General features: G+C 32.1%; 1 protein-coding gene across 2 annotated transcripts in view; it reads left to right on the forward strand.

Annotated features, from left to right (window-relative positions):
* Positions 1-20,053, forward strand: part of LOC141449574 (cubilin) — a 31,125-nt gene extending 11,072 nt beyond the window's left edge. The window contains exons 3-7 of one of the 2 annotated variants that reach the window (XR_012455597.1): positions 4,369-4,603; positions 5,677-5,889; positions 11,707-11,959; positions 15,098-16,315; positions 17,904-20,053. Coding sequence is in view for 1 of the 2 variants with exons in the window: in XM_074119122.1 (XP_073975223.1) it covers positions 4,369-4,603; positions 5,677-5,889; positions 11,707-11,959; positions 15,098-16,183 (1,787 nt within the window). In the remaining variant the exon portion in view is untranslated. Of the gene's footprint in view, positions 1-4,368; positions 4,604-5,676; positions 5,890-11,706; positions 11,960-15,097 lie in introns of both variants that reach the window. The other variant, XM_074119122.1, reaches the window with a different exon arrangement.
* Positions 20,054-24,481: the final 4,428 nt, after the last annotated feature.

Genomic DNA, 24,481 nt, shown 5'->3' on the forward strand with positions numbered 1-24,481 from the left:
TGCATCCCCACCACTAGTGTCGGAAAGTGTCGTCTTTTCTCTAGAGTACACGCTTGTAGAGAGTGACCAGTAGGTGTCTGAGATTAGTGTCTCCTAGTTTCACCCAGGCGTTATTCCTTTCTTAACAGCTCAAAGGTTACACTGTACCTGCGCTAATCTTAGGGGGCTTTTCGTGTATATAAATGCCTCTCAGTTTGTGCAGTCTAGCTGCGCAGGCGCTCCATTACTTCTTTGACTTTAGTTATGAAAGTCTTTGGTTTTCAGTCTACCTGATATTGAGACCAATCGTTGTCATCGTGTAACCCACACTCGCGTTTTTGCTTTTTTTTTTTTCTAGCTCTTTTTAACTCTCACGTCTGGACAGAACTGAGACACAGCTCTAGCAAACAGAAATAGTCTAGCTATTCTAGGTGTCTCCGTGTAGACCTGCCCATGAATTTTATTTGTGTTTTATTTTTTATGTTTTTAATCTTTTATTGTAATTTACAAGTGCAACAATCGTTGCATCAAGTAAATGCGGTACTGATTACACAATATCAGAATTATGGACAGGACAAGACACGACACCCACTTCATTCACTTCATTGTCGTGAACATATGCATACTGCTCTCACGATATGAGTAGATCGCGAGGTCATCTTCTCCTCACAAGGATTACTTGGTAAAGCGGAGAAGATAGGTATCTGATTGAAGGATTAGTATGAGCTGCTGTAGAATAATGAAATTTGAAAAAACGATTTTTAAGGTCATTAAGACTCGTGAGGTTAGATACAAAAAACGGAGCAATAACATTTACTTGAAGTACTTACTTAGTCCCACCTCATCTACCTTGTGGTGTAAAAATTACGTACCAAGTTCAATATTTTATCCTTCCATTTTCTGGCCAAGGCACTGCCATAAACGTGAGTCCAGTTTTTCTTTTCCTGTTTCTTCTAATCTGTTTGATTTCGAAGATGTGTAGGATTGGCCCACAGTCCCCTAGTGTAATGGAGAGATTTGGCTCCTTTAGGCCTCTACACTTGCCCTGAGCACCTTCAGAATACTCGGTTAACTCCTACTTCCTGGTACGGTCAGATGGCGTGACCCATTCAGGATGGTGCACTATTGACCGTTTAGGTTACGCAGGGGGCACCACGAGCAGGCGATCAACTTCACCCCTCACTTTCCGTAGTACTGACTTTAATCACTGGACGCGCAGAGAGTCGGAACGTATAGTCAATCTCCATAATTCGATGTCATAGGTGGTAATAACAGTAGGTATAATAGGTTTTTTATTATTTAGGTTGAGTTTCAATAATTTGTCAAATAGTCTTGCTAGAGGTTTGCAGCGTTAGTTAGTATACACGTCTTTTCAGCCTATTCCATGTGTAACGTTTGTCCTAAATACAGTCCAAGCTAGCGCACAAGGTCCAACATTTAGTCTCGCAGTTTGGTTGATGAAGATAAGAACTAAGATTTTTTGTCTAAATGTAAATACCAGTAAACATTTTAATTATTTAATTTGTGAGAAAATTAAGTAAACTATGTTAGCTGATTACCTGATTACCTGATTAACGATTGATAATTTGTCAAAAATATAATATACAGGGTGACCAGAGTTATATGCTCCACACACTTTTTTTTTAAACGGCGGGAAATTTCGAAAAAATAAAAAACACGTATTTAATCATTTTTAGTCTAGTTTATTTTCAGTGATTGACCCATTTTTTTAAACCCTTGTATCTCGAGATACAGCATCCAACTTTTGTTTTTCAAATGGAACGTTATATTTTTGTTGCACTTTTTATAGTATTTGAGCTCCTAAAAAAAACAAAAAAAAATTTTTGAAATCTGTTTAGTTTTTCAAAAGTTATGGTAATTTAAAATATGAAAAACAAATTTCAGTTTACTGTCAAAATTACGTTATTTTTTTTAAAGAATCTGTTCAAACTGGGCACAATCAACGGCTAGGCAAGCCAAAACTCTGGACTCCCACGCTCTGTTTGTAGCAGCACTTATGGTAGCGAAGTCAAGATCTAGGCAGACTAGAGTTATTCGACGTTTCAGATCATCGATTGAAGCCACGGGATTAAGGATACTGTACACTTTATTTTTTAGGTATCCCCACAAAAAATAGTCCATTGGGGTTAAGTCCGGAGATCGAGGTGGCCATTGGATGGGACAATGAGACCCTAAGCACTTTTCATGGAAATTTCTGTCCAGGTAACCTCGAACCACTCTCGCATTATGTGCCGGGCAACCATCTTGTTAAAAATACATATCTAGCCGACGTTGTAGATGAACATCTTCAAGCAGAACTGGCAAAATGTCTCTTAAAAAAAAGTTAGATACCTTTCACCTGTTAAGTTCTCTCTTTAGAAATATGAACCGATTAGTTGATTTCCTAAAACTCCACACCAAACGTTTGTTTAAAAAACAACCTGAACCTCTAATAACTCTAGTCTGCCTAGATCTTGACTTCGCCACCATAAGTGCTGCTACAAGCAAAGAAAGCATGGGAGTCCAGAGTTTTGGCTTGCCTAGCCGTTGATTGTGCCCAGTTTGAACAGATTCTTTAAAAAAAATAACGTAATTTTGACAGTAAACTGAAATTTGTTTTTCATATTTTAAATTACCATAACTTTTGAAAAACTAAACCGATTTCAAAATTTTTTTTTTGTTTTTTTTAGGAGCTCAAATACTATAAAAAGTGCAACAAAAAATATAACGTTCCATTTGAAAAACAAAAGTTGGATGCTGTATCTCGAGATACAAGGGTTTAAAAAAATGGGTCAATCACTGAAAATAAACTAGACTAAAAATGATTAAATACGTGTTTTTTATTTTTTCGAAATTTCCCGCCGTTTAAAAAAAAAGTGGGTGGAGCATATAACTTTGGTCACCCTATATATATATTAGAAAGGAATTAGGTGAAAAAATAGATAGAAAACTAGATAGGCAGAAAGGAAGATTGATTGAAAGGTAGATAGAAATGCATTTGGGCCGTCTTAAAATGATAGAAAGATAGATAAAAGGCATTATAAACAGATTGGAAGGTAGATAGGTATAAAGATGGCTAGATTAGTAAGTTGGAGGTTAGTTAAGATAAGTGTAATAGAGATGTTACTTATTACCTTCAAGATGGTTCAGTGATTATCTTTATATTATTTTATATACACTCCTTACAGGATAGGTCTATTATTTGAAAAGTTGGTTTTAGAAACTGTATTTGAGTTAGCTTGTTCTTACGAAGTGTGAAGTTAAGCTCTCTCCTGTTTAAGGCTGGAAACATAGTGGAGCGGCGAGCAAAGCGGCGCTGATAGCGAAGAGCGAAGCGGCGAAATCAAACACAAGTAAACATATGGGACCGCGCATAGTGGCGAGCAAAGCGAAGATAGAGCAACTCTATCTATTTCTAGTTTTTGTTTTTGCCGCTTCGCTCTTCGCTATCAGCGCCGCTTTGCTCGCCGCTCCACTATGTTTCCAGCCTAAGGGATATAAAGAGTAATTTAAGACACTGATTTTTTTGTGATTGAAAATTGTTTTTGGGAAGCTGTGATGTCACACTTTCTTCAAAATTGCCATCACAGTACAGTTAACATTTTAAAGTTGCCGTAAACTACCCTTTTATTATACAAATTTTAATTGAGTAAATGCGGTACAAGATAGTCTAGACTAGATTTTATGTACATAATCGGTTACAAAGATGTAAAGAACCACTACTGTACTAGTGTAAATTGAGTTAGTTTGAAAGCTGAGAAGGATTTGTGAATTTGGGCACAGTTTTGTCTCTTACTGGGAGTGAAAAAGTTATTAACCTACTTCTAGTAGAGAGTACCATCGAGGCAGGGGCTGGTTGAGCTTCGCACTGTCTAACAGGCTACTGGCAAGATATGTGGCAAAGTTTGCTGGATTTACATCAACAGAACGTGTATTTGTTAAACTTCAGCTATTCTACTAACTAACATTCAACTAACATGTTCATGCTCCTTTCCAACATCAATTTTATGAACTAACACATTAGCAAATACCACAGTCCTCGCATTATTGCTCCAGGGACACGCTACTTGTCACACATTTCACTCAAAGCAAAATAGATTCTAACAATTCTTTTTACTTTGAAAGTTTATAATTAAATTTTTCAGAAGATGCTTTCCCTGATGCTTGTTCACAAAATATTGTTTTATCCATTTATATATCATAAGTGTCAATTAAATGTAACGATTGATGTAAATTTTTGTAGTAGGTAGATAGAGAAACATTTTAAGACTTAAGATTGATTAGAATCTTTCCAAATTTTCTTTCACCTTAGACCTCTTCAAACATTTATACTCTTTATAACTCAATTTCGAATGACACATAAACTTTATTTATTTATTTATTTTTCAGGACCTCTCTTAAACACTGGTTTCCATTTTAATGTTGGAAACTGGCCGGGACATGTTGAAACTGCAGGAAGCCGTAATTCAACTTGTGATTGGCTACTAACTACGGATGATCTTTCAAGAAGTGGTGATTCTGAAGGGATCTTCTTGTCCGTAGCTCATTGGTATCCACCTCATACATCTTGCACTTATCTCATTCAAGGGCAACCTGATCAAGTTGTCCGGCTGTACTTTCCGAGGTAAGTTACTTTGTTTTTTTTACACAAAAATATTGTCCACTCTATAGACTGTTTTTAAATATGATTTAATGCTGTTTAATATGTTTCTATATATTTTAATGAGACAATACATATTTTAATAAATTACCTCAAGAATCTTCCAGTAGAGTGATTCCCAAAGTGTGCGCCGCGGCTCCCCGCGAAATATTCGTGTTTAATTTATTTTTCAACTAACCTAACCACTTGGTGGTTGTCCCTTCTCGATATGGATATTACCAAATTATGAAATTAGATATGTTATTTATCCCAACGAATGTAGTAAGTATCTATTTTTAATTTTTCGCTGTTAAATGGGTAATCGCTTTTGAAAAGGAAAGTTTTCCAATTTTTCAAGAAAGTCAAAAATTTAGAAAATATCTTATGTATTAAGGGCGCCGCGGAAAAAATCCGATTATTTAGGGAACTGCAAACCGAAATAGATTGGGAACCTCTGTTCTAGTAGATCTGAGTACAGTGAATCTATAGCAACTTTTACTTGGAATGGAGTGGTGTTTTATCTCTTCTAGGTTTTCATTTTAATTTCAAATACAAGTGGATATTGAAACATATATGTTATTGCTTATCAAAATAATTTAAATTTGATTGTTTGAATACTTTTCTTACTGTTCTGGCACATCCTAAATTATTCTTTAGATTTCCTTGGTTTAGCACCTTGACTGATTGATTTAGTAATTTGATATCATTGGAAAGATCAATGTTGATGCTAAATTGAACTGTTCTATTCCTTAAAAAAATCTCCAGAACAAATTAAAACTATAAAAACAAAAAAAACTATAAAGGCAAAAGCAAAAAGGGAATATCTAAAATTTGCCTCAATTTAGCATTACTCCTCGTTGTTTCCCTAAAAAAAAAAAAAAAGAAGCCCAACACTTTTTCAGTGTGTAATATATTTGCAGATTCGTCTTAGAATCCTATTCTTCATTTGAGGAAAACTTACGATAAAATAAAAGTCCAGCACTGCTAATGAAATCAAGTATTCAACGATCAATTTTAACCTTGATAATAAAAAATTCTTTAAAACTTTTAATTTTCAGTTTCCGCATCAATCGAATTGAATCACCAATCGCTGTGTTTGATGGTGACTGCGGTGAAAGTCTAACACTATATGACGCATCATGGCCGGACGATTCCAGAATAATAAAGACTTTCTGTGACACTTTTTCAAGGGCAATGGAAAAACATGATTTTGTATCTACTGGCAATGCACTTTTTGTCAGATTTGAAAGTAAAACTGGCAGCTATTCTGGGTAAGTGAAAATTATTTACTTATTTAGCCAATTATAATAAATCTGTAATTATTATGAGCAGACTTATTAATAAAACGTTAATGGCTAATATCTTCTTAACTTAGTTGCTTTAATGGCGTTCAACTTTTGAGACTCTCGTTTTAAACAACTTGACTAATTAATTAGTTTTACCAGTCTCTCAGCTAGGTACACAACATAATTGACCTCAAGTAAGGCCATCTATCTTAGTTTTAAACAGGCATTGTTATGAGTTTATTCACCAACAAAGTTTCAACAATTTGCCCAGTTTGTTTCAGCAGAGTTTAAAATTTGTTGTTTCCGCTTTGCTCGTACATGTAAATGATTAGATTAAATAATATATTTGCTTTCAATGTAAGACATTTAAAACAAAAAACAAAACTTAGATTTCTTCATTAAGAGTTGACATTTTTTTTAGCTCTACGCCACAAACTAAGAGCTCATTCTAAATTTTATACAGGAATAGTAATAAATGAATGTTAATAATTCTTAAAGGGTGAACAATTTTGAAAATATCAATGTAGGAAGTTAAAAATCAAGAATATTATGTAGTGGGCGTTACTAACTGCCAAATGAGAAGTTGTTGCTCAAAAAAGTAGTCATTTTCGAGTGCAAATAATTAATCCCAAACTTTCATACTGAGCTTTATGGAGAATTGTTAAAATACCTGAACAAATAAATGTACACATACATACAACAGTTTATTAAAATCACATCCGAGAAAAGTGTTTAAGTATTGACTCTAAGGAATGATCTTAATTTCATGAAATAAAAAATAAAAATATTTTTTACGAAATCTTAATTTAATATGAAACTTTAGGTTAGTCACTAATTATTTGAAATATTAAAGAAGAGAAAAGAACATTAAGGAATGCCATTAAAAAATTTCAATTCATCTTTTGAGAACTTCATTATAGCGAAATACTTTTTGATATAAAATTACTGTAGATGAAATTCTATTTAATAACATTAACGAAGTTGACAAATAAAAATAAGAGAATGTTAAATTTTTTTTAGCGTACCAAATTAATACTAAAAACAAAACTATTTTTTAGAACAATTTCAGTTAGGTTTTATTCTCAAATTAAATCAAAATTAAACCGTCGTAAATTTTGCTACTATGATTAATGCCATGCTAAGCTCTTTGGAGATAAAAGTCCTTACTCCTCTGAGATCTCAATGTAATTAGATCAGAGCAATACGAGTAGAGACTATGTGCCCTGTGTAATAGAGAAGAACAGGAGGGTTTATATCACTATGTAGGTGTCTGTCCAGTCCTGACGGAATACAGAATAAAGTGGCTGGGGAAAAAGTATCTGACTCTTTCCGAAGTTGTATTCCTGTTGAATGGTGGAGGATGGATGCAGTTATTTTATCACCATATTACCGCTTATAAGTATCGGGCTTTTCTCATAGCTGAATACAACAGCTAAAAACATATAAATTGTAAATTGGAAGGAATATTATTTTTTGTTGTATTTTGACTAGTATTATTTTTTTCAGTTATGTAATTATACCAGCTGTATATATATATATACTATATACTCTAGGCTGACGGTAATTTACCAAGCCGAAAATGCTTTTTGTTTTTCTATAGCATTTAATATAAAATTGTATATATATATAATATATATTGTTGTTCATTGTTTTTGGTGACTGATTCATAGTTACAATAAGATGAAAAAATAAATGCCAGTTTTCAGTCGTGATACATTTATTCTGCCGAGCTATCGACCTAGGGACTAGGTCATCTTCAGGACTAGTCCATGTACAGACAAGACAGAAGACACACCAACCCTGTTTTGTAAAATATTACTTTGTTAACTAGCCCTGAAGATGACCTAGTCCCTAGGTCGAAAGCTCGGCAGAATAAACGTGTCAAGACTGAAAACTGGCATTTATTTTTTCATCCTATTATAATATATATATTTGTCCAATAAAGCTATTCTATTCTATCCTATTATATTCCTCTGAGATCTCAAATATATATGTATAAAACGTTCTCTTGCTTGATGTTTTATCAACTGTATATTATATGCACAAAAATATGAAATAATTGAATCCTGATAATTATATAATCATTGAACCAACAGCGGCACAACTTCACGATTTGAAACTTTGCTATCAAAACCTATGTGTCACATAAATCATCCAGTCTAATGTATATTTTAATCGCTTATCTTCTATACGGTTAAATTCTTCTCGGTCATGTTCGCTTGAAGCATTTAGAATAAATCTTTTTCTATTGTTGATGAATTTAGTGTGTTTTCAGGCAACTTCCAAATGTTTTTGAAAGTTTTGTCATAACTGCACACGACAAATAAAGTTGTAAGATTTCCTTTTTTCAAAAAAAAATATTTCTATTAAATAAATAAGTAACAAGAGCAACGAAAACAAGAGCAAAAACATTGACAATGCCAACCATCAGTGGAAAACACATGAGTTTAATGGAATGAAAATATTTTTATTTACATTTCATCTACCCAGTTTTTATTGTTTTAGTTACTGCAAAATTTCATTTTGAACAAAATTTATACAAATGTATTTGGATAAACAAAATTCGTTTAAAAACCTCTCCTCTTTATCTCAGCAATTCAGTGGTTGATTGTAATTAAAATGCATTTTTTGATATGTGTTTATTTAACTTGCGACTTTAATAATAGTCTGACTACAAAATGCTGTATGCATAAATATTAAAATGGAACATAAATGAAACAAAGAAATGAAAAAGTATTTACAAAATTAAAATTACATTCTTAAGAAAATCTTTCTTTTTTTTTCTTTTTTTTAAGGGAAGTTTTAATTATTAGTATTATTATTGTAAAAAAACTCTTTTTATAATTCATATAAAAAGTGACTATTGCTTCTAATACCTCTATGTTCTTGCTTAAAATGATTGTATTATAATTGAAGGGACATGTTTCATGTTTAGTTATTATATTAAAGAGAGGGTCTCTTGCAGTTCCATAGTACGGGCATATCATCATCGCATGTTCTAGATCTTCCCAAACCCCACATCTGGGACATAGCGGAGAGTTAACTATTTTTAACTTATTCAAGTAGGCTCTACATATAAGGTGATTGCTTCGTATTCTGCATATACTGGTCACTGTTGATTTACTGACTGACATTTTAGCAAACCACGGGCGTCTCTTTAACTTGGAAAATCTTTCTTAAAACACAAAAAACAACATTGGCTCAGGCGTCCGGGCTAATTAGAATCTCCCTCACACTTATTACTTAATTCTCATGTTGTATCTTTCTATCCGATAGTTCCGCATTAGCTGCAAGAAAGACATTTCTTTCTTTCACCCTGTGAAGGCTGGGGTTCCTCAAGGAAGCATTCTTGGGCCTATTCTTTTCATAATCTACATTTCTGATCTTTTAACACCCCCAAATCTATCTTCACTTATATGTATTTTCTTCTCACTCAGACCCAATTCAATCTACACGCTTCTTACAACATTTAAACTCTCTAGACCAGTGATGGCAAACCTATGACCCGCGGGTCAGACACTGTACCCGCGTAAGCTTTTTCACTGACCCACAATTGCTAGGCAACCATTTGTTTGTTTACGCGGGTTGATTTAGATTTTCTAATTGTGTGGATAATTTATATTCTATCTGTATTTTTTTCAATCACGCATTGACTCAAAAGCAATTTAAATGCTAACCTTTAGTTTGATCATTACAGTTCTAAAACGCTAATGACGACAAATATAGTAGTATTTGAAATAAAGCAAAAGTGTTTACAAAATATCAAATAATTTTATTTGATTTGTATAATTTTGCTCATATTTTTTTTGTTAAGAAAATCGACAACCCAAAGCAAATAACCACATTTAGATTTTTCTTCAGATAAAACTCACTTTTGTAAGGTTTTGTTCAGTTATGTTTGTAAAAAGAGACTTCCAAAGCACTTCTTTTTTTTGCCTTTTTTTGGCATTGGCTTTCGCCATACAGCCAGCATCGTCTAGGTGCTTATCACTATAAGTACCTTTTAATCAAGATTTAATTACCTTGCGATGCATGAAGTTTCAATCGTATCTTTCCGCACATTCTAAACCTCTATTCGACCAGCTTTCATCTTTGACTCTTCCTGACAATCCCATTAGAATATCACTCACTCTCCATTCTTACTTATAAATACATTCGCTTCACACATTCATCCCTCTACTATATACAACTATTTACATAAACTACAACTAATGGATGGATCAGTACTCTATATTCCTGCCATCCTTATAGCTTAACCGAAATTAAAATCACGTAATCCTTCTCTAATCATTTTCTTCCATTCATTCTAATCGGCTATAACTTTAAAATATATTCATATTTCTTTGCTAGCTCTGCTACAGATTTAAGCACATAGATGTTGGTGGAGAATATTATGTCTTCGTAGCGAAATGGTGCCCCTAAATACCTGTATATGTCGTCAAACATTCGTTTCCTTTCTACCACATAACGTGGACATATCATTATTATATGTTTGAAATCCTCCTCCTCATTGCAATCTACGCAGAGAGGAGAGGACCCTCCATAGCACTTGTTTCGTCCCGTTTTACCCGTTAAGCCAACTGAATTTTAAAGATGTTTAGTTTTGAAAATATTCAGTTTAAAATTTTTAAACTTAACTCTTATGGGCATTAGGGACCCAAGAGTTAGTACTAAAAAAAAAAAAAAAAAAGATAAACAAAATTTGACCCACGTCTCAAAAAGGTTCGCCATCCCTGGTCTAGAGGAATGGTTTCAAACATGAAAAATGAAAGTAAATGTACAAAAATGTCAGAACATACCCTTCAGTTTACTACTACCTGACTGCACTTGCACTGTTCAATACTTCACACTACACATTATGGTCTAACGATTGACATGGAAACCACTCACTAGTCTTAAACGGCTAGAACACAAAAAACGCCACTAACTACTGGCAAGATTCTTGACAGACAATCACTATTGACTCTAACAACGAAGTACTTATATTGAAACTTATTAAAAACTATGGACTCGTACTGTAGGGTTCAGCTCATCATCTACCAACACCAAACACTCTTGTCACAAATTCTACTCAGTACAACCAATGCTCTTTAACAGAATGATTCACTTGATCTAAAAGTACCTTTTAATCAAGATTTAATTACATTGCGATGCATGAAGTTTCAATCGTATCTTTCCGCACATTCTAAATCTCTCATCGACCAGCTTTCATCTTTGACTCTTCCTGACAATCCCAAAAAGTGACTGAGATGGCGCTGACCTTGTGATTTACTTGGCAGTTAAGGTTAGTAAAATTTATTTATTGGAGAGCCACCAATGTCTTTGTAACTCCATAAGTGTTCTTCTGTCAATTTCAATATTACTTGACCCACCTGCAGTTTTAAATTTTAATTAAATTATTAAAAAAAAAAGTTTCTAAGAAAACTAAATAAAAAAAGAGTGTTGTGAGTTCACTTTAAAAAAAATAAATAAATAAAATAAGGCGCGAAAGCATCTGTGAGCAGTGCCTTCTCATTGACTGTCAAGTGCCAATCGCCAGTGTTTTCGAGAACCGAGATACCACTTTGTTTTTTGTCTGCCGAGACAATTCCGCCCCCATACTAATCCTTCCCCCACATACTAATACTCGATAAAGCTATGTAACGCCTCATTTGCACCTCAACCCTATAAGATTGGGCCAATAACTTCTTAAGGAGGCCGGTGAAGAACTTAGGCCAGCTAATAATTTACCATAAAGCTTGTAATATCTAAAAGTCTTTTTTTAAGGCAAAGTTTACTTAAACTTATTTTATTTTGTTTCAGGTCATCACTGTATTATTGGGCGCACTATGATTTCTTCAATAACACCAAGTTTGGCGTAGCCGTGCCTAATACAGCTTGCGACGAAGAATTCTCCTCGTGGCGAACAATATCTGGATATCTTAGATCTCCATTGAATACTCTAGTATATAAAAGGACTGAAATCAATGGTTATCTGTCTTGTCGGTATTCTTTTATTACGGATAGACGACTTTTTGCTAGAGTCATTTTAACCATCACAAACATTAATTTTAAGGTAAGTTAGAAGGTATTTTACAAAAGATTGGTAATTTAAATAAAGTTCACAAAATATTCAAATGACTATTTGAAACAATTCAAAAAACTATTTGTCATACCATTGATTTAGGAAATGGTATAACTAATGCTACCGTTTTAGAGTTAGTTTTAAATCTGAAATTTTTAATAACCTAGGTTGTTGAAGAGAGCAATCCGCAACGTAGATGTCTACTTGACTTTCTGAAGTATGACTTTCACATATTTCAATAGTTTAATAATGATAATAATACGATGTTTCTAAGAGTTTAAAATTAAACAATCATTTTTAAAACTTAGATGTAAATTTTTTATCAAAACTGGGTATTGAATTTCAATAATGTAGTATGTTAGAATAGGAAGAAAAAAATAATTGCAATTTCAGTCGTGATACATTTATTCTGCCGAGCTTTCGACCTAGGGACTAGGTCATCTTCAGGGCTAGTTTACAAAGTAATATTTTACATTACAGGGTTGGTGTGTCTTCTGTCTTGTCTGTTCATGGACTCAAGACAGAAGACACACCAACCCTGCATGTAAAATATTACTTTGTATTTGTAAACTAGCCCTGAAGATGAACTAGTCCCTAGGTTGAAAGCTCGGCAGAATAAATGTATCACGACTGAAATGGCAATTATTTTTTCTTTCTATTGAAACTATGAATCAGTCACCAAAAATAATGAACAGCAGTAGTATGTTAGGTTTGGTTGATCGTTTACAAGAAATGAATGTATTTTAAATTGAAATGTAGTTAAAATATCAACACTGGTATTTGAACAATGATTATTTATTTTGCAAAAGGCAGCATTCAATTAGTTATTTGGCATTGATATAAGAGTTAAGTTTTTATAAAGAGTAGGATTTGAGCGTATCGCCTTTTGAACTAAGTTGGGATTTCGTAGTATTGATAACAGTCTGCAATTTTTGTTTGTGTGATCAGTATTAATTTTATACTAAAGTCAAATTTGAAACTTTATTTGCTATATTTCATTTTTTTTTGCAACTTCAGCTTTGTAAAATTCAAAAATTATAAGAGAACTATTACGATATTTTTTAATTTTGAGTTTTCTTTTGAAATACGTTTTCGAGATTGACGCAGTTTATTTTCTTAAAACTTAATATGGTCGTAGCTTACATATACGTAGACCTATAACTTATGTTTTGCAATAATTCTTGAAAAAACTTTTTCAATATTCCTTACCACTTAAGTATCTTGTAAAATGTTCGGCTTCAATAGGAATTAAATATGTGTTCACCTTTATATATTAACCCTGTGTATTCAGACCTCATTTTTTGTTATTACTACTTTTACTTGATAGAATAGAATTTTGGAATCCAGTAGTCAGAAAAAGATATTAAAAATACTTCAAAATAAATTTGGGTATGAGGGACATGAACTTGATAAGTTCACTGCTTCTCTTGACAAAAAAAAAAAAAAATGTCGCCTCGAGCAAATGGTCATAAAATGTTTCAAACAATGTGCGAAGTTGTTTATTAATGACAGAATATTAAGTGGAGCGTAACAAGGTTAATTACAGAAATGCCCGAGGCCTCTTACATGTAAAATGTCCGTTGTCTCCAACGCTATTAGAATGCCCCTTCAGATCAATTAAACCAACTTACTCACCGCCCAATTTTATACAAATATTTCCAATTTGGATTCTACTTTTAAAATCAATTTGGTCTGCTTCTAGAAGCAAACCAGTGTTTAATATTTGAAATGAAAAAAGCTAGTATTCATGTCTAGTAATCAATATAAAATAATCATATTATGCTGAAAATTTTAATAAATAGAGTCTTCTAATGAAAGCACTCCAAATGATTGTACACTAACTATTTGGAAATACTAGAATTGTGAAATTGTATAAAAAATACTCCAGGTTCTTTTTTTTATTTGTTACCTGAGTACCCCTTGGTTACTATGAATTTAAATAAAATAAGTTTAAGTATTTTTTAAAGATGAATTAAAGATTGGGCGTCCCCTATTTTTCTTGCGTTTCAACAATGTATATCTAAAAAATAAAATACCAGAACTTTAGCATTAAAATCTGTAATAAAACGAAAACGAATACAATTGTAAATTAATAACTTACAATACTGTAATAACTGCAAACGGATAATTTTCAAAAATTGGCTTAGTCACATTATTTCGCCCAGAAAGTTTGGGTTAATAGATATCCAAGCAAATTTTTATGTCTGAGAAGTTCTCTTAACCATCTTCTTATGATATTCGTTTATATTCATTATTAAGCGTTTTTCAAAACTTCGTTTTCGTTGAGAACCTAAATTTATTTTTTAGTAGCTCATTTTCAGCCTTTTACCCCTGTTCTCTTATTTTAATGAGTTAATCGTTTTCTAAAGCTATTTTAGTTGGTTTTTATATTTTGGAAACTAGAATAAAACAACGTATTTATATTAAGGTGTACATATCCATAAAACTGATTTTAAATTGAAGCTTACTGATTTTAACTATTGAATATTTTATTGATTACTACTGAAATCTAGAATGTGATAGTTAATTCGTTTGCTCATCAGCTGTGAGGAGAGAGAGTAATCCATGTTTAAATCATTAACAGAAATAAAAGAAGCTGTGATGAATCCTTATCCTTAAACGAGCCCTGTTTCAACCTTGCGAATACATTGGACAGAATTGTTTTATTAAAGCATACAAAATATCTTATTCAATACTTCACTGATTGGTAAAGCGTCGACACTATTACGAAATGAAGTTGTAACAAACTGCTTAGCAAGAAACTTTTTTTAGGACTTTTTTTATCTTGTATCTCAAAACTTCACAGTAATAGTGCTATATTTACAAAAATGCTTTGAATCCTAACACTTGGGTCTCCAACTGCGCATTATTTTTTTGAAAAAAAGGAAGTATTTCAGCGGAATCAAGCCATGATGATTTGATATCCAATCCTATTAGAATTACTACTACTTTTTCTCTTAAAAGTGGATAAAATTTGTACCAATTTAATTAACAACAAATTACAGTCTATATTCCTGTTTTTTTTTACTAGCAATACTATGTTTTTTAATTAAGAAATTTATCATTTATGTTTTATTTACACCGTAAGAAAACTTGAAATAAAAAATATATGTATTTATTTTTTTACAGGAACATCCTCCTAATACAGGCGGCTGTGAAGAGTGCTGGGAGGGCAAACAGGATAAATTAGTGGTATGGGAACCAGCAATTACAAACAGTTCCAAGACACCGACTACCGCAAGCACAGGTGGACAGTGCATGTGCAAAAACAATAACATTCTTACAGGGAAAAGTAGACCTATAGCCACGATCATTTCATCGACAGAAAATCTCAATTTGGAACTGCTAGTAGATTCTACGCATGCAGCATCTAGCTATTTTAAACATCCAGCACCTCTATTTGAAGCTAAATATGAGTTCGTGCACAGTCCATTGTGTGGACCAGCAGTTATCCCAGCAAGCACCGAAGGAGAATTACACTTTCCACATTATGAAGCTTTAGGTTACACTGAGCCTCCGCGCTCCATAAGATGTATTTGGGAAATCAGAGTGAACAGGGATCGAGATATCTGGCTGCATTTTGATAAAGTTCGTTTCACCAGTACAGACTGTCAGGATGGTAGACTGGAAGTTTACCTACCATCTCGTCCTGATCATCCTTTCTTTTCCCTCTGTGGGCATAACGTAAGCCACAAAGATATTCCACCATTGACTTCACTTGATCTGACTCCTTCCTCGGTAAGTGGTTATGCAACTTCTCCATCAGTTAAGATTCAATTTGTCGGCACTACTACGCCGGCCAGAGCAGCTTTTAAAATTGCCTGGACTGAACTCTTTCACTTGCCTAGGAATCCAGATGGCACACTAATGACTTCTAGATTAACAGAAGGAGGAGTTACTAGTTTACCCGAAGGTGATTGCGAATTTCTTTGTCCAGGTGAATCAGGATTATGCATACCGTACAGTCTTGTATGCAATGGTGTAGTTAATTGCCCAGTAACTAGCAGCCGTTATAATGAATCATTAGAAACTGGCGATGAAGCCTTGGACACTTGTAATTCTCGTGTAGAACCGGAAGAAATCAACTGGGTCATGATTAGCCTTGGTGCCAGCGGAGGAGCTTTGTTAGCTCTAGTTTCACTTTTCCTTGTATGCAGATGCTGTTGTTGCTGTTGCGGTTGCAATAAGAGACACGACGATGATGAAGACTACTGATACACATCTCCCGATGTCACATTCTACACGCTCAACGTAACCTGAAAATCTAATTGATAGTCTTTTTTCTTTTCTTTTATTGTGTACATACTGTACAGTGTTGTCTGAATTGACTGATTTAATGAACTTTGGGTACGTATAAATTGTATTCTAATGAAACTTATTCCTTGCTCAGCACTATTTTTTGTTTTAATTGTGTTTTAATTTTCAACAAAAGAAAAAAAAAGACTTGAGACTTATGAGTGTGAGAATGTCGGCACAGTTTGGGAGAATCTTGATTTGAAAAAATAATATAAAAAAATTATATACTGCCAATATGATTACAATTTAAAGTAGAACTAGGAATAAGATGCTCCTAGAATACTTTTTTAACATATCTCCTGGGAGTGGAGTGTATATACTCGTAATTAATTTTTACATCTCTTGCCATATTTATATTTATAAGTTGGGCAAAGATTTTTTTATTTTTTCAATAAAGTAAGCTAGAATTTTCTAGCTGTCTGTGGAAAATTTTTAAAACACTAAATAATAATACAAATGAGCCGCAAAAGAATTTTAAAAAGAGGAATAATAAATTCGCTCTGGAACGTGGCTATTTTGATTTAAACAACACCACTTTGATCCCCTTGAAAATATTACCCCTAATTACTATAAGAAAAAAAACAAAAAAAAAACAATAAAATTGAAGTAACCTAAAAAGTTAGTTCACTTAATTTATTTGGTTAAGTGAAAGCTTGAAATCCTTATAAAACAAGTTTTCAACTGAATCAACTGTATTTTTAAGAAGGGATATTTCCCTCAAATCTACTCCAAAAATTTATAGGTAACTAGATTCTTGTCACTCCTGTCGAATTTGGCAATCCTCTGCCAACACCTTTCATCATAAGAACATCCTAATTCTGGCCAGTGTTGCCCAGCTAATCACTCGAAGCCACTTTTGCTTCCTTTATCTCTATCTTTCTTGCTCTTGAGTGTTTGAATATTTTTTTAGTTATAAAAGGCTCGCGATTTTTTTTTTTTTTCTCGTAGATAAAGTTTCTTCATCTTCAAGATTAATGTTCATTTCCCTTGGATCTTATCTTTTTTTTAATAGCCAATTTACTAATAGTTTATGGGAGTAATACATTCACTTCGATACCCTTCCTAGATTCTTAGATTATTAATGAAGTACTTTTGCATTGGACATTTTTTGAGAGTTTCTATAACACTTGTAAGTTCTTGAATTTATAATTTCCATCCACAATAAGGAGTACTAAGTGTCTTAACATGTCCATTAGTAGGCTTCAAATTACAGTTTATCATTTCCCTCCGCTCTATCGTATTTATTATTAAATCAAATTCTATTCCTCATAGTTAGGTCTCAACCTAGTTGCCGATGATTGATTGTCTGAGATATTGCGTATGACATTGGGATTATAATTAATAAATATTATTTGCTTGTATAGTATCTGTTATTTTCAAAGATATCGAAACTAAAACTGCTGTTTGGAAAATCACGTTCACGCCTGAGACTTAGGCACTTTTAGGGTAATTAAGTGATATCTTTATGTAAATTTTCGTCTACAAAATCCAGCACCAATGTGTAGAATTAGAATCTTGAAAATTCATTGCCTCTTTCAAGCTAAGAAGTATTGTGATACTGGGTTCGCCTCCGATAACAACTAATTTAGTAGTTGCATGTATAAATATGTATAACTTTAGTTTTTTTTATTCCTTTCAGATTAGGTTAAGCCTGCTTGCAATCTAGCAAGTCCAAGGCTTTTAAGGGAAGAGGTTCGAGTGCCTTAGTCCTGGAATATTCACTGCAGCTTAGCATTTGCTTTTTATAAGTCATCTTCGAAATAGCTGCGCAACAGTCCTTTAAGAGAATTCGGCAGAATGGTTTAAGCAGCATTGATAGTGACCCTATGAACCGTTTTTTTTCATAAACCAGGCACGAGCCTTCGTTGCTAACAGCTACGCTCATGAATTATTATTTTTTAATTGATCCAGTTTGTCAATAATTCAATCTTTCATTTCATTCAGGAGAAAACTTGTAATCGATACAAAAAGCTTTCACAGAAAAACTTCCAAAATTAGGAAGTATCCAAAACAGTTATTCTTTTAATTTGGCTTTGAAAAGCAAATATACAACTCTTTTGGTTTCATTTAAAATTATATTATCATTATTATTTTATAGTTGTTATGAATTAAATATAATTGGTAATAAGCATTTATAAATTTAATTCAATTATATTTTTTTTAGTTTTAATTAAGTTGTATTAAGAATTAGTTAAACTCTTAAGTTGTTGCATCCTATTTTTAAAGTTTTTGACCATCACTAATTTGAAATATTTATGGGGTTTTGTTAAATGCAATTGAAAAAGTGCATATTTTACACAAACAGCACATGTGTCTTTCAAAGGATTTAAAAATTCATTCTTATCAAAACATTTGTGGATCAAGTTTGAAAACAAAAAAATGTATATTGTTTAGTGATGTACATAAATATACAAAACTAATAGTTGTTATTTTACTAGATTAATTTGTGTAAATATGTGGAATAAATTAAGTGCCATGTCAGCTTTTTTGAAATGTACTTTGACGATATTTGCTTTATAAATATACATAAATAAAATACTTAGTTTTTAAGATATAAATAATAAAATTCTGTAATGTAGGTTCACAATGTGGAAATATGTGATATTTGTAAAATATTTCGCTAACTGTTAGGAGTAGTCAATAAAAGGATGCTACTTTGTTTAGAGAAAATATTTGAATTCTTATGGTATAAATGATGGAATCTTCTTAAATATTTAAAGCATCTAGTACAAAAGTGTATTTTCAGCTTTTATTTTTTTAAGCAAAGTAACATTCTTTTACATTATTAGGTACAAGTTTAAGTTGTACTTATTTTATTTCAAAAACAAAATAAAAAAAAATTGTTTTACTATTTTTGATGGCTAAATTTGCGTGAAACCAAATATGGGCCACAATATCGTCACAGCTGTGGTAAAGTATTATTGTGTCTGGAAGTTGTGTGTGAGCTTTCTGTGTATTCTCATGAGTTTAATGTCCACAACATTCAGTTTTCACCTTAGAATTGTTATAATAAAAAATAATTATAAAATACTTCACTTTGTTTCATTAAGAGTAGTGTTCATACTTACATTATTATTTTAAATATCCTATGGTGGTAAAAAAAAATATGTTGATGTAATCTAAAAGTGAGTAATTTGATTTTTTATGAATGATAGAATATTGTGTATCAACATTAAAAATATCCTAAGCCCCTCGAGTAATCATTGAAATATAAGAAAAATGAAGTTCATATTGATAATAGTGAATTGTGTATGAATGAATAAACTCCTAAAATCATTTTTTATTCCTGAATTAAAAAGATATGTGTATTTTGTTGTTTGAATTTATAATTTAAATTGATGTAATATGTGAAAATATGTAAATTACAATATAATTAAAACTGAATGTTCAGTTATAAGTATGTATGTATTTAAATATTGTGTTGATTTCATGTATTAACAAACTGAACGGTATTTATGTTTAGAAGTAATCTTTAATATTTCCAAAAAAAAAAAAAAATAATAATAATACAAAAAAATAAATCACAAAATTTACTATTAGTGTTTTATTTTTTCTGTTCTTTGTAGTTGTCACTAGCATTAGATTGAAAAACTTTTTTTAATTTCTACTATAGGATAAAAAGCTTATTAAAACTGCTATTTCAGGAAGTTTAGATAAATCAAATACTGAAAGAGAACCAATTGTGACACCTAGTAGAATTTAATTAATTCAAGGACTTATATATAAATAATATGATAGGTGCAACAACTGTTAAGTTATATATTTTTCATAATAAAATGTTGATGAAAATGTTGTTTTATTGTAGATAATTCCCACTTTTCTATACATTGCAAAGAAAGTAGCTAACTAAAAAACCATCTACAATCTTGGATATAATATATCTTTTTGCCTTAAACTTCAGGACTGACAAGTAGGAATATCAATATTAAACATCCTGCGGGTTTGCGTTTTTGTGTAATGTAACGAGCATTCACATTCATTCACTATAATTTTATTTTCTTATTATAGGATTTAAGAGTATATATATCAAATTAATTGATCTTCAGGGATGAAATCCGTTTATTTATTTATTTTTTACCATCGTTGGAAGTATATTAAAGCCATTTATTCAGTCTAAATCCTTTTTAGATTGTTTATTGTTTATATAGATGTTTAAACACCTCTAACTAGTCATATACATTACTTTCAGCCAGTGAGAATCGAAATTTTTCACATTTCCACCAGGTACGGCAATGATGCCGCTTTCTAAGACGGGCAAGTACAGAATTCTAAATGTTCGCATTTCGTAGTTAACCAACCAACAAAGAAGACATTTCAAATGTAGTAGCAGCGAAAACAAAAATGTTGTTAGTGACTTTGATTGAAGCCTTTAATGGACTGACTTCTGCAAGAGAACATTTAAATTGGAAGCATCCTACTCAAATAACCAGACAGAATTGAAGCATTTTAATGATCACTGCAATTGGTAAATCGTAAGATTCAAACGAATTCATCACATTAAGTTTTAATATTTATACCGAATTTATTATAAATAATAAAAAAATATGCTCGAATCAAGCGGACTAAAGTATAAGTGGGTACTGTTGTGTTGCATACGAGCGGCCTATATAATTGGCAAGGCAGGCTTGGAAGGAAGACAGGCAAAGTAGACAGCTCTGCGAAACTGGCAAGAACTCTGGAGTAACTCTACTAAGCACAGCGTACTTACTGGATAGATAGTATTCTCTATAATATACGAAGGGCCTTAAAGTTCTTTGACTTAATAAACGCAGTAACTTTATTTACCACAACTGATAGTGTCTCTTAGACATTGCCAATTTTAACGTTACTTACAGATTCCAAAATTATCAGTACGTCAGGAAGACAAGTGATCACACTGGACCAACCACCTTACCGTTTGCACTGACTGTACACTACTGGATCGTCATCTAAACCTAACTTAATTTACTACCGACATCATCCTCACTTCCTAAAATTTTATTTAGAATACAGACTAGGGCGAAATAACATCTTGTCTAACTAAATAACTGCAACTATTTCAAAGTTTATAACTTTTTATATTTTTCAAGTCAGGAAAACTAATATAAATATTATTTTATTTTAGTAATGTAAGTGGCATTCATATTAAATGAAACATGTAACATTATGTTATCAAACCCCCCCATCAGCGGTGTAAGGAAAATATACCACGTAATGACTTTGATTAATTTATAATATGTAAGAGGATATTTGTGAACTAAGATGCCAATCGTGTATGAAGTCGCAAGAAAAATTTAAATTCAAAAAGGCAATATTACTGTGGGCCTTTCTTGATGTGGCTTGAACTCAACCGACGTAACAAATTACTGTTTTAACTAAGTGGCAGACAATCACTGGAACATTAAAGACTAATATACAATACTGTTCGTCAGATTACGAATTCTCCATTTTATGTCTCTAACCCTCCATAACCACCCTAAGATCTGATATTAAATTAAGAATTAAAATCTAAATATAGAAAACACTTTGACTCTTTCTTTCTGCACAAATCCTCTTGTTCAAAAGCTTGCCTCCACAACGATTCCAGATCATCCTTCAAGTCAATTGAAAAGCGGTTGGCTTTGTTTTCATCTCCAACAGTAATGTAAGAAACTCTAGCGAGAGTGATGCCTGTGGGCAGTTTCTCTCCTCCACCTGATCCACTTATGAAGTCTTCTTACGTCAGGTTCATTGATTACATTTTATTTTTGTAAATTGTGAATGGCAAATAAATAAATGAAAATTTTAAAAAAATCAAAAAAGAAAGTTGATAAAGTCAAGTAATCTGCAGCCAGTTCTAATCTATCATACGATATAGGAAGTACATAAAAGTAATAGATTATTAAATGATCAGATTTCAGAGGAGAAACAAGCACTGAACTCATTCATAGAAAGATAGATATTTACAGTCAACTTCAGGATAAAGCCGTGGCTGAGATAACACCTACATTTTGTTTAATACTGGATGTTACGAGAAGAAGATAAGCTCAAGAGCTTCCGAAATTTCATTCCTGTTGCATGCCTACAAATTGTGTGAAAGGAAACCTTGCTCTATTCGTATTTTTTCAGATTCAAAGATAGGTAATGTGGGATTGGAAGAAAAACCTACTCTTATCAAAATAGATGCTCTTCGTTCATACAAGCCGTTAAAAATCTTGCAATAAAATACATGTAATAAAATGTGAGTTTTAATGGTTAAGGTAAAAGTGAATTTAGCCGCTTTCTAGTGAGCAGCTCTGAAACTAAATGAGGTTGCTAACATTTATCACTATTTCAAGACATAAAAACCTTTTATTGTGTATTAAAATCTTTGAGCACGGTGATAAGCAAAAGGCACTTTGAAAAAAATTCATTTGCACATCGAATTTCCAACATCCAAGGTTTCTTCGCCTTTCTTAGCAAGTTTCAAGCTTCCCAGAAGTGATACAGAGTTCAATTTGTTTAAAAATTATTTACTTTAGATGTGTCTAAATTCCCTTTGTTGGACATCTTCAAATTAATAAGTAAAATATGCTCTCGATATTCACTTCCTTACAGACCTCTATTATTGTTTGTAACATGTAGCATAGGTGCCATTCTTCCAGTGGCGAGCTTGTAAGAGCATTCCTAAAGGGAGATGAGAAAGAGTATAAACCGTGTGATAGGGATTGCCATGAATAAGGTAAGTTATTTTTGTTTTTCTTCGTTAGAATAAGTTAAATACGAAATATGTGTTTCTCTCTACTCAAGTTTCGCGTTAACTTTCAATAAAATTAAATGTTAAATTCCCCAAGGGGGAGATCAAGCCCCCATTTAAAAATTAAATGTAGACCATTGGAGTGTGTGGAATAAAATAGAGGTGTGGAAGGCGAAGTACCCAAATTGAAATAAAATTATCTGCACTGAAGTGATTTTGAATAGCTGTGGCAACCGCCATATTGAAATATAACTTTTAAACTAATCCAGTAAAAAATGTTTTATATTTATTTATTTAAATGTGGCGGTTTTCATGGTGACAGCAAAACATAATCACTTCAATATTGCCTCTGGGTGTCTATTGTACAAATTTACCGAAATAATTAATGGATAATAATTAAAAAGGCGAAAGATTTATTCTTTTTGAAGAGAGACCAGTCTGTTCAATGTGTAATCTCAATGTAGTTGAAGATTTATTTCATTATGTAGCTGAATGTCCAATTCTTAATGAATTTAGAATCCGGTGGTTCAATAAGAAAACGCTGACTAAAACTGAAATAGTTACCTGAATGGGCAGAATAATAGTTTTAACCGCCTTTATTGGTACCACTTGGAGGCTGCTAATTACAGACCGTTTTTGATATCTAATTACAATTTTTAAATTTACTTTATTTATGAGAAAGTTATTAATAGAATTTTGCGGATTTCAATAATTAACTTAAATTTGTTAATATTATTTTTGCGATTGCTATTTTAATTTTCTGTGACAATGAATCTTTTTGTTTATGTAGTAAAAAGAAAAAACTGTGCTTTCAAAGATGAAAAATATCTGTATTAATGTATTTTTGCAAGTGAGGTCAACCTCTGTAGACGGACATAATGTCCATGCATTGTGTTGTTTTCCTTAGTTTTCTGTTCTTTATTTTTTTTTATATTATTTTGTTTCGTTATTTAATATAATAAACACACATTATTATTGTTATTAGTAATTAAAAATAACGAAGAAAAACACATTATTTCGAACTAGCCACTTATTCACGGTTACCATGCATTTACGTTTGGCATTTCATTTAAAATTATGTTGAAGTTTACTGATTCGTTATCTTCTTCGGTTTAAATGTTAAATGTGGAAGTTAAAAAAATTATCTGGAGGGAGAAATCTTTCTTTCAAACTTTTTTAGGATGTATATTGTAAATTTCAAGTTACTGTAAAGTTAACGTGACTGTAGACATTGAAGAAGGAAAACCCCCTTTTGTCCTCAACACTAGTTATTTCATTTTAATTACCATTAAAAACTATTTTTATATTTCCAATTTATTTTAGAATGCTTAAAACTTTCATGTTATGTGAAGTATTAAAAACTAAAAGAATACTCTGTAATCAGAAATTATGTCTACCGCAAAAGTAAAACCACTGTTTCAAAACAAATACACTAAAATAAAAGAAGGAAATGTAATGAGTGCAATAACTTTCAGGGTCACTCATCCATGAGCCTGATATTTAATGATTTTCTTACTGTTATT

Source organism: Rhodnius prolixus, unplaced genomic scaffold (genome assembly GCF_049639745.1).
Source record: "Rhodnius prolixus isolate KJV_2025 unplaced genomic scaffold, Rpr scaffold_2, whole genome shotgun sequence".
NCBI lineage: Eukaryota > Metazoa > Arthropoda > Insecta > Hemiptera > Reduviidae > Rhodnius > Rhodnius prolixus.